This window comes from Oryx dammah, unplaced genomic scaffold, assembly GCF_014754425.2.
Source record: "Oryx dammah isolate SB20612 unplaced genomic scaffold, SCBI_Odam_1.1 HiC_scaffold_16, whole genome shotgun sequence".
Classification (NCBI taxonomy): domain Eukaryota; kingdom Metazoa; phylum Chordata; class Mammalia; order Artiodactyla; family Bovidae; genus Oryx; species Oryx dammah.
The window spans coordinates 47,350,352-47,366,168 of record NW_024070200.1 but is presented as its reverse complement, the minus strand read 5'-3'; the positions used below and the strand labels follow the sequence as shown (position 1 = coordinate 47,366,168).

General features: G+C 42.8%; 2 protein-coding genes and 1 non-coding gene across 6 annotated transcripts in view; 1 reads left to right on the top strand and 2 right to left on the bottom strand.

Moving 5' to 3' along the window:
* The first annotated feature begins 2,249 nt into the window (after positions 1-2,249).
* The window catches only part of PRC1 (protein regulator of cytokinesis 1), a 21,585-nt gene continuing 8,017 nt past the window's right edge, over positions 2,250-15,817 (top strand). For all 4 annotated transcript variants that reach the window (XM_040257511.1, XM_040257509.1, XM_040257512.1 and 1 more), the window contains exons 1-8: positions 2,250-2,383; positions 7,987-8,119; positions 8,470-8,592; positions 10,148-10,381; positions 10,978-11,148; positions 11,608-11,757; positions 12,643-12,790; positions 13,555-13,691. In XM_040257511.1, coding sequence (XP_040113445.1) covers positions 2,373-2,383; positions 7,987-8,119; positions 8,470-8,592; positions 10,148-10,381; positions 10,978-11,148; positions 11,608-11,757; positions 12,643-12,790; positions 13,555-13,691 — 1,107 coding nt within the window. In that variant the 5' untranslated portion in view covers positions 2,250-2,372. The remainder of the gene's footprint in view (positions 2,384-7,986; positions 8,120-8,469; positions 8,593-10,147; positions 10,382-10,977; positions 11,149-11,607; positions 11,758-12,642; positions 12,791-13,554; positions 13,692-15,817) is intronic.
* On the bottom strand, positions 12,129-12,201 carry TRNAG-CCC. The gene has a single exon. It is a non-coding gene; the product is annotated as a tRNA-Gly (tRNA).
* Positions 12,545-15,817, bottom strand: part of RCCD1 (RCC1 domain containing 1) — a 25,253-nt gene continuing 21,980 nt past the window's right edge. The window contains exon 8 of the mRNA XM_040257527.1: positions 12,545-12,916. Coding sequence (XP_040113461.1) covers positions 12,849-12,916 — 68 coding nt within the window. The 3' untranslated portion in view covers positions 12,545-12,848. The remainder of the gene's footprint in view (positions 12,917-15,817) is intronic.

Here is a 15,817-nt window from a genome sequence, read left to right as displayed (position 1 = left end):
CTGCCACTTCTTAAAAGAAAGATCCAGGGATTTCCCTGGTGGTCCAGTGGTTAAGAGTCCGCCCTGCAATGCAGGGGATACAGGTTCGATCCTTGGTCAGGGAACCAAGATTCTACATACCTCAGAGCAACTAAATGCGCATAACTAGAGTTATGCCGAATGAAAGATCCCATGTCTGTCAACTGAAACCCAACGCAGCCAAATAAATAAATATTAAGGAAAAAAAAAAAGACCCAAACCTGTGTTGTTAGGTCATCAAAAGTATTCTTTCCACAGGAAAATGACAATGCTGTGTTGAAATTCCAAGGAAAATGCATACCTCAAGTATCTAGCTAGAAGCTTGACAGTGTTACACCAAACTAGTGTGCAAGATCAAAGACACTGCTGACAGGACTGTTAGTTTGTAAAAAGAATTACACAGTCAGAAAAACATTCTATGGCCAAAGGAATAAACGGTGGCAGTGCACTGCACTTAAATTCTAGAACAGTGCAGTTCACTAGGACTATAATATGATCCTTTTGTATACATACATTTCAAAGTGTTTTACATGCTGAATATATGCCCCGAATTATCTTCCAACGGTTCTACGACTTTGTTAGCTTCAGAACTACAGTGTAAAGCACATGATAGCAAAATTGTCTTATCTCTGGAAACTTACAACCCCGGGCACCTGTCTGAAGATCACAGTTTTTGATGCTTTCTGGAAAACTCTCAACTTGATCAACAAAGAGAGCAAGAAATTTTAAAAAGTGGTGCCTGTAAGCCACATAGTGGTGCAAATGTTTGGCACACTGCTAACAAAGGACGTTGAAAACAACAATGAAGTTCTTCTGAAAGTGAAAAAAAACACTGTCATGAAGGTTAAGCAAACCAGCATCCTTTACTTTTCTTTCATGGAAAAGGCAAATGAGAATTCACAGACACTACTGCTGGCCGATAAACATGGGGGGAATGTGCAGTTTCCGTTATTATCAAGCAAGCAACTATTCTTATCAAGCAAAGAAATGTCACAAGGACAGCAGTACTCCGTGCTGCTGAGGGTAAGGAAGGTATTCTTCCAGCGAGGATGCCTTGGTGGTGAGGGCAAATTAATAAATACAGCCTGTCTGGAGAGGGAGCATAAAGTAATTACACTAACCCTAAGAAAAATGCAAGATGCCAAGATTGAGGTATGAAAACATTTGTACAAATGACACCTAAATATTCAACTTTAAAAGAGTTGAATTATGAATCTACATGACCATATATTACACAACCATGAAAAAGTGATAGGTAAGCATTAAGTGCTTCCCTGGTGGCTCAGATGGTGAGCCTGCAATGCGGGAGAACTGGGTTCGATCCCTGAGCTGGTAAGATCCCCTGGAGGAGGGCATGGCAACCCACTACAGTATTCTTGCCTGGAGAATCCCTACAGACAGAGGAGCCACAGGTCCATGTGGTAGCAAAGAGTCGGACACACTCAAGTGAGCACAGCACACGGCTGCAAGCAACTTTGTCGAGTTTTGAGTCTAATTTTTCACAGGACAATTATATAAACCCATGTAGTATTAAAGAAAACCACGATCCAGGTAATCTCATTTATTTACCAATCGTTACCTGGGAAGTCACAAACCTTGTGGAGATACTTCCTTCTGTAGAACGGTGTTTACCTAGCAGGATGGTTGGGCTTCCCAGTGGTTCAGTGGTAACGGATCCGCCTGCCAATGCTGGAGGCAGGTTGGATCCCTTGGACAGAGAAGCCTGACAGGCCACAGTCCATTGGGGTCGCAGAGTCGTACACTACTTAGCGACTAAACAACAGAAGTAGGATGGTTGGGAAGATTAAATGAGATCACCAGAAAAGCACCGACCGTTGAGCAAGGTCCAACGCCCCTCCCTCTCCCCTTTAGGTCCTGCTTTCTTCTATCTGGGGAAACGGCCACCAAAGCTCTGTCTCCAGGACTGCTGCCTGAAAGAGCGAGGGAAACATATTAAGGCGCCAGGCTTTTCTGTGACTCCTGCTCCTGTCACCCCGCCGGCCAAGGGCAGCAAGGCGTTTTAAACGCACCAAGCCAGGGAGACCGGGAGACTCGGCGGTCTCTAGGCTGAGACGTGCACTTTGAAAACCGCGCCCAGCGCGCAGGCCCCCGCCCAAACCGCGGCGCGCTGGTGGGCGGGGCGAGGGCGGGGCTTCTAGAGGAGCGACGGGACGGGGCACCAATCGCGGGGCTTTTACCGCCTCCGGTTCGGTTTGAAATTCTGCCGAGATCTAACGGCTCGCGCAGCTGCGAGCTAGAGGGACGCCGCGGGTGCTTGCTGGGGGTTGCTGCGATCGGCCCGCGTGGAGAAGAAGGTCGGGGGCCTCGACGCCCGCCCGCTTGGAGCGTCCGTCATGAGGAGAAGGTGCATGTTTGTGGGGGGCGTCGAGGGGGCGCGGGAGGGAGCGACTCCTCTTCTGGGTGTGGGGCGGTGCGGGGTCCGAGGGGCCGCCCTCCACCCGGGGTCGGGGCGTCCTGTCAGCCACGCCCGAGTGAGGCCGGGAGCGGCCGGGCTCCGCTGGGAAGCTGTGAGCCGGCGCGAGGCCTGCGGGCCGCTGGCGGCGGGGAGGCCAGACCTGACGCGCCCTTTCCCCGGCGGCCTCCGGCCCCCGCAGGTCCAGCCGCCCTTAGCGGTGCTGATCCAGGTGCCCGGGATCAGCGGCGGGGTGGGGAGGTCGGTCGGGCCAGCGGCGCCGCGGGTGCGCGGCGGTCGGAGCTGGAGTCCGGGAGCCCCACCCTCTCCACCCACCTAGCGTCTCAGGTGCTGCTTATTGGCACCGACGGCTTGTTTTATGTATGTCCTGAGTTTTTTGTGGTCAGGGTTTCAATAAAGCGGTCAAGTTTTAAATTTAGCGTTGCATTTCAGTGTCTCAGGGTTGCAGTGTTAATACTTTACTCGAATTGGAAACATAGCTTGGTTTTCTTGCAAGTTCAGAAACTCCCAGTTAAGGAATACTTGTCCGGTCGTTTTAGCAACTTTTCAGGCATTGCGGGAGAAGGGTGGGGTGGTGGGGAAGGGGTGTCCGAATTGAAATTGCGACCGGATTCATCACTCCGCCTCTTACCGGCCTTGTAACTTTGGGCAGTGATGTTGAATGTCAGTTTGCTAAGTCGCTTCAGTCGTGTCCGACTCTGAGCGACCGCACAGACGGCAGCCCACCAGGCTCCCCCGTCCCTGGGATTCTCCAGGCAAGAACATTGGAGTGGGTTGCCATTTCCTTCTCCAATGCATGAAAGTGAAAAGTGAAAGTGAAGTTGCTCAGTCGTGGCCGACTCTTCGCGACCCCCAGGACTGTAGCCTGCCAGGCTCCTCAGTCCATGGGATTTTCCAGGCAAGAGTACTGGAGTGGGGTGCCATTGCCTTCTCATCACTAAAATGAAAACAATGCCAGTGGTAGAATTTTTGTGTTAAAAGTGATACAGATGTTAACTTTATCTTCTGAAAGTAGTGAATGAAGCCTTGTGATAATTCATTATTAATAATTTGTAGTTATTGGTCAAACTGGTTAATGTATGGCTTTGGAAGTTTCTTCCTTCCATGGTTAATGATTCTGATGGTTCTTTTCAAATGCTTGTCCTTGGGAGAATGGGAATGGAGTACAAATCGCTGGTACCACTGGAAAACAGATGTTGGTTGTCAGGTTGTGGATGACAAATAACTTCTTAAAAGAGAGCACAGTTAAGCTGCTGTGTGTTTCAGCTAATGACACATTCTGCTGCTGCTACTGCCAAGTCGCTTCAGTCGTGTCTGATTCTGTGCCACCCCATAGACGGCAGCCCACCAGGCTCACCCGTCCCTGGGATTCTCCAGGCAACAGTACTGGAGTGGGTTGCCATGGCCTTCTCTGAATGACACATTCTGAAGACTGGTAAAATTTTAAATGACATTTTACAGAAGACTCTTACTCCCAAGTCCATTAGCAGTTTTTGGATTGTTCAGGCATATACTGCTTTCAAGAAAGTGAATGATGGGGAAGGAAAAGTTATCAATTAACTTTGGTTCCAGCCTGACAGATCTAACAACTGGAATTACTATGCTAACAAAACCAGACTTTCAGGTAATCTGGTTTCAAGTATTCATATTTAAAGAAGACGATGAGAAATATGCCTGAAAAATATGGTTATCAGAATGGTCACTGAATTAACTGTTGGTTTGATTTCTGAAGCAGGTTGTACAGAGGAGCTTAACAAGCTTTTTTAGAGGGCTATTTAGAAAAAAAATAGGATGGTAGATCAGTGGAATGCTGCCAGAAGGTAGGAAATCATTTAAAGGGCCATTTAGGATATCTTCTGGGCTAGTGACTTAAGAGTCTCCAGACTGGAAAAATTGGCCCCTTTCAACCTCTGTATTCTTGAATGGTATTCTGGTAGGCACCCTCAGTTTTTCAAATGATGTAGTATAAGAAAAAAATCTCAAATTTGCACCTTTTCAGAAATTACCTGAAACCAATTAGCAAGGCTAATTGTACCATGGTAATTTTTTTTTTACATTTTTTATGCTTTTAGTTTACTTTTAAAGTTTTATTGAAATATAATTGATTTACAATGTTGTGTTAATTTCTGCTGTATAGCAAAGTGATTCAGTTATACATATATTCTTTTCCATTATGGTTTATTCCCAGGGTATTGAATATAGTTTTGTGTGCTATACTGTTTGAATCTGCTAATCCCAATCTTCCAATCCTTCCTTCCCTCTTGGCAACTGCAAATACGTTCTCTATATCTTTGAGTCTGTCGTCTGTCGTATTTTAGATTCTTGATAGCATGTGGTATTTGTCTATCTTTCTGATTTACTTCACTTACGATAATCTCTAGGTCCATTTGTGTTGCTGCAAACGGCATTATTTTCTTTTTTATGGTGGAGTAATATTCCATTGTGTGTGTATATATATATACCACACCTTCTTTATCCATTCATCTGTTGATGGACATTTAGATTGTTTCCCGCTATTGTAAACAGCAGTGCTGTGAACAGGGGTGCATGTATCTTCAAATTATAGTTGGGTCTGGGTATGTGCCCAGGAGTAGAACTGCTGGATCATATGGCAACTCCATTTTTTTCTTTTTTTTTTGAGGAACCTCCAAACTGTTTTCCATAGAGACAGCACCAACTTACATTCCCGCCAGTAGTGTAGGAGGGTTCTCTTCACACCTTCTCCAGCATTTGTTGTTTGCAGACTTTTAATGATGGCTGTTCTGACCAGTTATGAGGTGGTACCTCATTATGGTTTTGATTTGCATTTCTCTACTAATTAGTGATGCTGAGAATCTTTTCATGTGCCTGTTGGCCATCTGTATGTCTTCTTTGGGTAAATGTCTATTAAGGTCTTCTGTGCATTTTTTGATTGGGTTGTTTCTCCTTTTTTTATTGTTGTATGAGGTGTTTGTGTATTTTGGAGATTAAGCCCTTGTCTGTCACATCATTTGCAAATATTTTCTCCCCATTCTGTAGGTTTTCTTTTCATTTTTTTTTATTAATTTTTGGCTGTGCTGGGTCTTTGTGGCTGTTTCTCTAGTTGCGTTGTACACGGTGCCTGGACTTCTCATTGCAGTGTCTTCTCTTGTTGCAGAGCACAGGCTCTAGAGCATGGGCTCAGTGGTGGTGCGCACAGGCTTAGTTGCCCCAGGCATGTGGAATCCTCCCAGAGCAGGAATCGAACCCATGTCCCCTGCGTTGGCAGGCAGATTCTTAACCACTGGACCACCAAGGAAGTCCCAGTAAATTCTTTTAAACACTCTTCATTATGTGTGTATTGATACTCCCATCTGGTATAGGCAACTAGTATCTGTGCAAAAGTTTTTCTGCAACTAGGACAGGAAACCTTTACATTGGAATTTCTTGGCTAGAAAAATGTCTTAGAAATAAGTATATTAAAACTATGGAGAAACTGATGTTCCTGGAGATGTAGGCTGGTGATTCAGAACCCCTGAATATGCTGTAGCAGAGAGGGGGCCAGTGAGAACCTCTAGCCTCATTTCTTGCACAGAAGAGCTTCGGTGACTTGTTCCAGGCCTCCTGGCTGACTGGTAGCAAAGCGCATCCAGAGTTTAACTTTAACAGATACTGCCAACAGTCTCAAGATGGTGTACTAATTCACTCCAGCCAGTAGTGTGTGAAAGTTCTGGCTTTTCTATATACTCATCAACACTGATCAGGGATTAATATCCAAAATATACAAAGAATGTATACAACTCAACATTAAGAAAACAAACACCCTTACTAAAAATGGGTAGAGGATCTGAATAGACATTTTTCCAAGGAAGACATACAGATGATCAACGGGCACATGAAAAGATGCTTAACATCACTAATCAAAAGGGAAATGCAGATCAGAACCACAATGAGATAATCACCTCACAACTGTCAGAATGTTATTAAAGATAACAGATAACATGAATTGGCGAGGATACTGGGAAAAGGGAACCCTTGTGCACTGTTGGTGGGGATGTAAATTGGAGTAGCCACTATGGAAAATAGTTGGCGATGCCTCAAAAAATTAAATATAGAACTGTCAGAGCCTTCCCTGGCCATCCAGTGGTTAAGAATCTGCCTTGCAATTCAGGGGATATGGGTTCGATTCCTGGTCAGGGAACTGAGATCCCATATGCCACAACGAAAAGATCCTGCAGGCAACAATGAAGATCCCACACAACAAAGACCCAGTGCAGCCAAATTAAAAAGAAGAAGAATACAAACTTCCAGTTTCAAAATAAATGAGTTACAGGTATGAAATGGATAGTGTGCAAAATGTAGTCAAGAACTAGGTGATATCTTGTATGGTGACCTATTGTAGCTAGACTTATTCTGGTGATCAGTTTGAAATGTATAGAAATATGTTCACTAATATTCACTGTGTTCTCTAGCAGGAATTAACATAGTGTTATAGGTCAATTATATTTCAGAAACAAGCAAATTCAGAGAAAAAGAGATTAGTTTTAGCTTACCAGAGTCTGGGGGTAGGGAGAAGGAAGAATTGGATGAGGACAGTCAGAAGGGTATAAGTCAGGTTTTAAAAAAATTTGTATTTAATTAATGTATTTTGGGCTTTGTTGGGTCTTTGTTGCTACATGGGCTTTCTCTAGTTGCTGTGAGCGGGGGCTACTCTCTGGTTGCAGTGCACAGACTTTTCATTGCAGTGGCTTCTCTGTTGCGAAGCGTGGGCTCTAGGGTGTGTGGGCTCAGGAGTTGTGGTGCACAGACTCAGTTGCCCCATGGCATGTGGAATCCTTCCAGAGCAGGGACCAAACCTGTGTCCCCTGTATTGGCAATCAGATTTTTAACCAATGGACCACCACAGAAGTCCAGATAAATCAGTATTAAGATAAGTAATAGGGATGTAATGTACAACATGATCAATATAATTGGTACTACTGTATGTTATTTATGAAAGTTGTTAAAGAGTAATACTGAGTTCTAGTCATAAGAAAAATAATTTTAAAATTTAATATTTTACCTATATGAAATGATAGATGTTTACTAAACTTATTGTGATAACACTTCATGATGTATGTAAATCAAGTCATTGTGCTGTATACCTTAAACTTATACAGTGCTATATATTAATTATAGCTTAATAAAACTGGAAGGGAAAAAAATGAATAACAAATTTGCAATAAACTTCCAGCTGTTTTATAGGAGTTGACATTTTTGTCTGTTTTTCCGTAATATACTGCCATAGATAGAATCATTGATTGAAGTCCAGATTCTGAGTATTATTCAAAAGATTGAATTTACACAGTGTAAGATTGAATTTCTACAATGTAACATGATACTGGATTTTGCTTTGCCAGGATTGTGGTGTTTGTGGGGGGAAGGATAGGGGAGTAGTTAAAGATGAATTAAGTTAAATGCTTGTTTCCAATTTTTTTAGCCTTGAGCCCACTGAGAAACTAGTTTTAGTTTCTGTAAATACAGTTTTTAGACTGGAGGCAGTGGCTCATGTAGCTGGCTTCTCTTTTGCTTTTTAGTGAGGTGCTGGCAGAGGAGTCCATAGTATGTCTCCAGAAAGCCCTGAATCACCTTCGGGAAATATGGGAATTGATTGGCATTCCAGAGGACCAGCGGTTACAAAGAACTGAGGTTGTAAAGAAGCACATCAAGGTGAGTTTAGTAGCACTGGCCTCTTTGCAGTGGGACAGGGTTAAGGATGTTGGTGTCTCATCTAAAATAGCATATAGAAATGACGCCAGGATGTCACAGGCTCCTCCCGGTTTTGTTTGCATGTTTGTTTTGGCCAAGCCATGGGGATCCTAGTTCCCAGACCAAGGATTGAACCTGGGTCCTCTGCACTGGGAGTGTGGAGTCTTAACCACTGGACTGCCAGGGAAGTCCTGTTTTTTTAAGTCCTTTCTTAAAAATTTGAAACTGTGAGGTTTTGGTGTTATTTGTTGTTGTTTGGCGCTGATGGGGGAGAACCCAGGACTTTCACAGGACTGTTTCCTCTCTCCTAGGACCTCCTGGACATGATGATTGCCGAGGAGGAAAGCCTGAAGGAGAGGCTCATCAAAAGCATAGCCGTCTGTCAGAAAGAGCTGAACACTCTGTGCAGCGAGTTAAATGTCGAGCCTTTTCATGTATGTGGCACGATGTCAGGGGATCCTGTTTGGGTCTGAGATTTAGGGAAGAACTTTGATTTGGAGCTCCAGGTGGAAAGTTTCCTTGTAGGGCTGATACTGGACATGAGAAATGGGTGGAACATGTTGCCTAGTTACTTGGTTCCAGCAAAGCTATTTTTTCACTTATATAAATAAGTTGCCCTGTTGAGAGGTGAAACACCTAAGTGCTGCAATGTTTTAATCAAAAACAAATTTCCTATTCCTATCAATTTGTAGGACATAAAAAATTTTTTTAACTCTGAGCTTAGTTAAAAGAGGAATAGATGATATAATTCCATTATTTCTATAAAAGAAAATGAAAAGAGCTACTTAAGAAACAAAAGTGATGAGTGATATAAGGGAAAATTACCCCCAAAACCTGCCTTTGTGGATTTTTTCATACTTGAAAGCTGCACACCACTGAACCAGCCAAAGTGGCCACATGAGAAGAAATGTTTCCATAGTAGGAATATCAGGAAAGTGAGGTCAAACCCAAGGATGCTCATCTGTGTTTCTTGCTGAGAGTTTGCTGTCCCGTGCTCCAGCACGAGTCAGACATGAACTCAGAAACACGCAAGCATGACATGAACGACAGAGGGACCCCGAAACATAGCCCTGGTTAGAACCAGTAAAAACAGTGTTGGGATCATAAAAAAGAAGACAAATGTGAGGGTTGGGAAGGTAACTAGAATAGAGGTGGGTGCAGGGACAGCACACAGGGGGCTGATGTGGTGCCAGTAAGGTCTCGGGCCCTTCTCCTTGTTACAGAAAGAACTGCCTGGGGATCTAGATGGAGGCAGCCTCAGAGGAGGACACTGTTTAAAGAGTTAAGGATAATTAATATCTTGTAGCCATGAGCAATCAGGCAGACTCGGACATCAGCACAGATGGCATAAATATCATTGATTTTGAACAGAGATTCCTTTTTTTAAATTTTTTAATTGAAGGATAATTGCCTTGCAGAATTTTGTTGTTTTTTGAGATTCCTTCCTTAGTCTTTTTTTAAAAAAACTTTTGATATGAAATTGGATGAGAAGTTAGGTATTCAGTAGTATATCTCCCTTAAATTATATGACAGTTCCTAGTTTAATGTTGAATAAAATTTATAGGACATATAACTGCCACTTGTTTCTTCTGCTTATCAGGAGTAGAGCAAGGAGTACAAAATGGATTTTTATTGGTTAAGTGATAACCTTCAATTATTGGGATGGTTAAGTGATGTTCTTAGGATTATTGGGATAAACATTTAGTTAGGAGCTAAATAACCATAGCTAACTCAAAGCAAGTTTTTCAACCATTTTTACCTCTGATAAAATTGCCCTGGCACCTTTCCTTACTGGGGAACCTTGTTATGGGGCCCTCTCTGTGCCATATTCTGTTAGGTTAGGTTATACTCTGTTAGGTTAACAAATAAGTTAACTTATTTGTAAGTTTAACTAAAAGTCTGTCATCCTAGTCTTTTTTTTCCATCGTCTTTCTCCTCCTCTAAAGAAATCCACTTGGCACCTTAACAGTGGTACATTGTCTCCTACAGGAAGAAGGAGAGACAACCATCTTGCAACTAGAAAAGGATTTGCGCACTCAGGTGGAACTGAGGAGAAAACAGAAAAAGGAAAGAAAACAAGAACTGAAAATCCTTCAAGAACAAGATCAAGAACTGTGTGAAATTCTTTGCATGCCCCATTATGAAATTGACAGCACCTCAGTTCCCAGTTTAGAAGAGCTGAACCAGTTTAGACAACACGTGGCAACTTTGAGGGAAACAAAGGTATGCTAACATTGGTGCTTTTGTTCAGTTTGCCAAGTAGCATGTAACTCTTTGTGACCCCATGGACTGCAGCACACCAGGCTTCCGTCCTGCAGTATCTCCTGCAGTTTGTTCAAATTCATGTTCATTGAGTCAGTGATGCTGTCTAACCATCTCATCCTCTGTCACCCCCTTCTCTTCTTGCCTTCAGTTTTTCCCAGCATCAGGGTCTTTTCCAATGAATTGGCTCTTTGCATCAAGTGGCCAAAATATTGGGAGCTTCAGTTTCAGCATCAGTCCTTCCAATGGATATTCAGGACTGATTTCCTTTAGAATTGACTAGTTTGATCTCCTTACAGTCCCAAGAGTCTTCTCCAGCACCACAGTGTAAAAGCATCAATTCTTTGGTGCTCGTCCTTCTTTATAGTCCAACTCTCATACCTGTACATGACTACTGGAAAGACCATAGCTTTGACTATATGGACCTTTGTCAACAAAGTGATGTCTTTGTTTTTTAATATTCTGTCTAGGTTTGTCATAGCTTTATGTCAACATTCATATGTCCTAAAAGTCATTTGACTTTCCTCCAGGTATCTTATAATCATCTTCTTTCATAGGCATCTAGGCGTGAGGAGTTTGTTAACATAAAGAGACAGATCATACTGTGTATGGAGGAATTAGAGCACACGCCAGACACAAGCTTTGAAAGAGACGTGGTGTGTGAAGATGAAGAAGCCTTCTGTTTATCTCTGGAAAATATTGCAACACTACAGAAGTTGCTCCGGCAGGTAATGTCGCGCCGATTATGGCCTGGGATCTCCACAGTATCCAGCAATTTGGGGGGAAAAAAAACTTGCGGTTTTTTCCTTTAAGATAAAGATAGTATTGTGTGAAATACAACTTTGAATTTTTTTTTAAACAAAAACCTTAATTTATATGTAGTTCTAAGAATATGAAATACAGGATTTGGGTGAAAACTAAGTTATTTGAATTAGTTTAGTGTTTAACTGAAAAAAAAAAAATTTTTTTTAGTTAAAATTTAAATCCTTATTTTGGAGATCTGAGACCCTACTACCATAATAGCAGCCTTATAGTTTGTTTTCAGAAGTCATGAAAACACAGCTCTTCACAGTCTTGTGAAAGTGCTTCTTCTCCGTGGGGGTAAAGATGTATCTTTGTAGGAAGCCAGAGGCCCAGCTTTCTCTCTGCTGCTGTCATTGCTGTAACCCCGGCTTTCCTTGCTACAGCTGGAAGTGCGAAAATCACAAAATGAAGCAGTGTGTGAGGGGCTGCGTGCTCAGATACGAGAGCTCTGGGATAGGTTGCAAATACCTGCAGAAGAAAGAGAAGCTGTGGCCACGATTATGACTGGGTCGAAGGCCAAGGTCCGGAAAGCGGTAAGGAACCCTAAGGGCACTGGGTCAGCTTTTTGGTGTCAAGTGTGATATCTCTGGGGCTTCCCTAGTGGCTCAGTGGTAAAGAATCCACCTGCCAGTACAGGAGATGTGGGTTCAATCCCTGGTTCAGGAAGATCCCCTGGAATAGGAAGTGGCAACCCAGTCTGGTATTCTTGCCTGGGAAATCCCATGGATAGAGGGGCCTGGTGGGCTACATAGTCCATGGGGTCCCAAAGAGTGGCAGGCAACTGAGCATGGGCACACACTGGTGTCTTCACCAGCTTCTGCCTTGCGTGAACCTGTTTTTTTCTTTCTTTCTTGTTTTAATATTTATTTGGCTGCATCAGGTCTTAGTTGCATGTGGAATCTAGTTCCCTGAGCAGAGATTGAACCTGGGCCCCCTGCATTGGGAGTACAGAGTCTTAGCCACTAGACCACCAAGGAAATCCTGAGTGAGCCTGTTTTTAAGACAAGCATCAGAAAAGGGTGGCAGTAGCCTGATCATCTGTTATTTTGTGTGTATGTTTCTTACATTTCTGGCTCCTAGGATATCATTGTTATAGAGTGTTGACTTGCCACTGTGGTTTTGTGTTGTAATTTTATTAAAAAGGGCTTTCCTTGTGGATTAGCTGGTAAATAATCTGCCTACAATGTGGGAGACCTGGGTTCTATCCCTGGGTTGGGAAGATCCCCTGGAAAAGGGAAAGGCTACCCACTCCAGTATTCTGACCTTGAGAATTCCATGGACTATAGTCCATGGGGTCACAAAGAGTTGGACACAACTGAGCAACTTTCACTTCACTTTATTAAAAAAGGGGGAAATATTTTGCAAATTTACATAAATATACAAATATGAAGCACTTTTAACAGGTCTTTTTGTTTCAGCTGCAATTAGAAGTGGATCGGTTGGAAGAACTTAAAATGCAAAACATGAAGAAAGTGATTGAGGCAATCCGAGTGGAGGTGGCTCAGTACTGGGACAAGTGCTTTTACAGCCAGGAGCAGAGACAGGCTTTTGCTGCTTACTACTCTGGTTCGTACAGAAGTGTCGCTCTTCATGCGGCTGCTCACTTGTGTTTTAGTGCAGACGTTCACTGGGAAGTATTTCCTCTGGAACAGAGGCATAAATTTCCAAGCCATTCAGCATAAATTGCCATTCCTGTTCAAATAAGCATTTGCAAATGCTATTGGGAAATGAGGGATCTCTGAAGCAGTATAACTCTGTGGCCTGTGGGTGTGAAGCTCAGGTTTATCAGGTGCTTACTCTGTGCGGCCAGGTGCAATGCCAGACTCTGAACAGGATCATCTCACTTAATACTCAAGCGATGAGGAAGGACACTGAGGCACATAAATGTTGCACAACGTAACCCAGAGACACACAGCAGGTCAATGGCAGGGCCCACTTTTGAGCCCAGGAGTATGCCCCCAAGGGCCCAGTGGAATATAAAGATGCTGCTGTCTTTACTGAATTCCACATTTCTGGACATTTTCTGTGACTCAGCCCTCTATTGGGCAGCATGAAAAGAAAGAATATGAAAGAAATCTAAGACAAGGCAAAAGATGACAGAAGTTTTGAGAATCTTAGTCATATTATTCTATGCCTTAGTCAGTCTCCAGTCCTGCCAGGCTGACGGTGACAAACCTGGCTCTTATTATCTATAGCACACAATTACTCATGTATCACTTTTACTGTAAGGGAGAAAAATCTGCTTCCATTTTAGGGGGATGAGGGATTAGTAAATTGGGATACTAAACACTGGAGGGATTTCTTAAAACTACTGGGCCTGTATCTTGCAGAGGACTACACAGAAAATCTGCTCCAGCTCCATGATGCCGAGATCGTGCGGTTAAGAAACTACTATGAGGTTCACAAAGAACTCTTTGAAGGTGTCCAGAAGTGGGAAGAGAGCTGGAGGCTTTTCTTAGAGTTTGAGGTACTACTCTCGTTTTTCTGTTTTCCTTAGAGTACAGTGTGGTGGTAAGAAAACATCCTCTACGTGGAGTCAGAGCCTGTTTCCTTTGCTGTTTACCAGGTTTTATCATTACATCTATAAATTACTGCTTACCCATCTGTATTTGTCAAGCTTAGAAACATGTAAGAGAAAAACCCCAAATTAATTCCTTCAATAAGGCTGAAGTTTCTTGCATAAAGGAAGTCTAGAGGTAGGCAGTGTAAGGCAGGTATGGCCATTCCGTAGTCAGTGGGGTCCCAGGCTTCTCCAGTTCATAGCTCCTCCACCACTAAGGGGTGAGTCTAAGCTCAGGTCCACGGTGGTTCTGGAGCTCCCACCACAGCGTTTCACACAGCGTGTGAAGGCGGGAGCACAAAAGGCACTGCCCCCCACCCTCTGAGATCCTTTCCCAGGTTCTCTTCCTAGCACTTCCACTTAAATGCCACACCAGCTATGGGTGAGACTGGGAGAACTGCTACTGTAGATAAATCCAGGGTCTGTTTCTAAGGAAGGAGAGAAGAGTGGATATAGGGGCAGGTAACTAACATTCTGTAATGTTCAAACTTTTGCTATTAGCTTAGAAAATTGCCTGGTTATTGGGGCATATTTGTGTACTCTGTATTCCTTTTGTTCTGATAGACTTAGCACGAACAGGTTCCCTTAGAGCATTTTAGAGTTCAGAGCTGGGATCAGGTTGAGGCAAGTGAGGCACCTAGGGCATAAATTTCATGAGATTTATTCTCAGGTCCATACCAGTCCTGTTAGAGCTGGAACAGCCCTTTAGCAGATCCGGAGTTTAACTCCAAGTTTATAGGCAGGAAACTAGGACTCAGAAGTAGAGAAAACTGCGTGAGATCTCACAGCTGTTTAAAAGCAGGTGTTCGAGGCCTCCATGCCTCCTTACTTCTGGTAGAAAGCAAGGAGGAGGAGAGTGAAAGTCAGTAAAGAGCTCAACCATAGAAAAGAATGATATTTTGCCACTGGCAACAACTTGGATGGATCTATAGGGTATTATGCTTAGTGAAACAACTCAGAGAAAAGACAACTACTGTAAGACAACCCACTCATATGTGGAATCTAGAAAATAAACATACACATAATATAACAAAAAAACGGACTCACAGACATAGAAACAAACTAATGGTTACCAGTGGGGAGGGGGAAACTGGGACTATACCAGCTAGGGGATTAGGAAGTACAACTACTATGTATAAAATAGCTAAGCCACTGGGATACATTGTACAGCATGGAACACTGTAGAGCATAGCCAATATTTTATAATAACTATAAATGGAGTATGACCTTTAAAAATTGTGAATCACTGTGTTGTACACCTGAAAACCTATATAATATTGTAAATCAACTATAATTTTAAAATATATATATATAAAGCTAATAAAGAACCAAATATGCAACCCTTGTTTACATGCCAATGTTTAAGGAAAAATAAGAAACTAATTACCATTCCTTTTAGATATGCTTATAGAAAGTTACTAATCAAACAGCCTGGAAAGGAAACCAGATTTATCAGTTTGGCCCCCAAATGTCAAGACTATTTCTAAACATTTTTGATTATCTGCCCCATTTTTTAGTGTATTCACCTAATTTGTATTTATAAATTATAAACTTACATTACTATTCTGATATATTGTAGAATGTAACTAAAAATAGAAAAGTTAAAAAGAATAAGAAGCCTAACATTTTATATTTTTTGTCCATTTTGTGAGGGTTAATTTAATAAAAGTCACATGATCTGTAAACCCTTTCACTGAGCACATTTAAGCTGTGTTGTTTTAATACAGTGGGAGTGGGCAAGTTGGGGAGTCACCAGCAAGCCCTCTGAGTGTAGACCTCCTGCTCGTCCCCCTGCACCCCCTATTTCCCTTTGGTGGCCTCTGAACCAAGGAAAGGAGCCAGTGACATTGTGCAGTAAATATGAAAGCCTGTCTTACTTTTTAGATGGAAAAGGAAACAGTAGTTTTTCTGCACCCCAGCGTATGACCTTGCATCTCCCTGGGAGTAGTCACACCCCACTCCCTGCCTTAGAAAGTCACCGTGTCTCACTACTCAGAGTGGGTGGAGATGAAAACTCTGAAGTCTCCTTACAA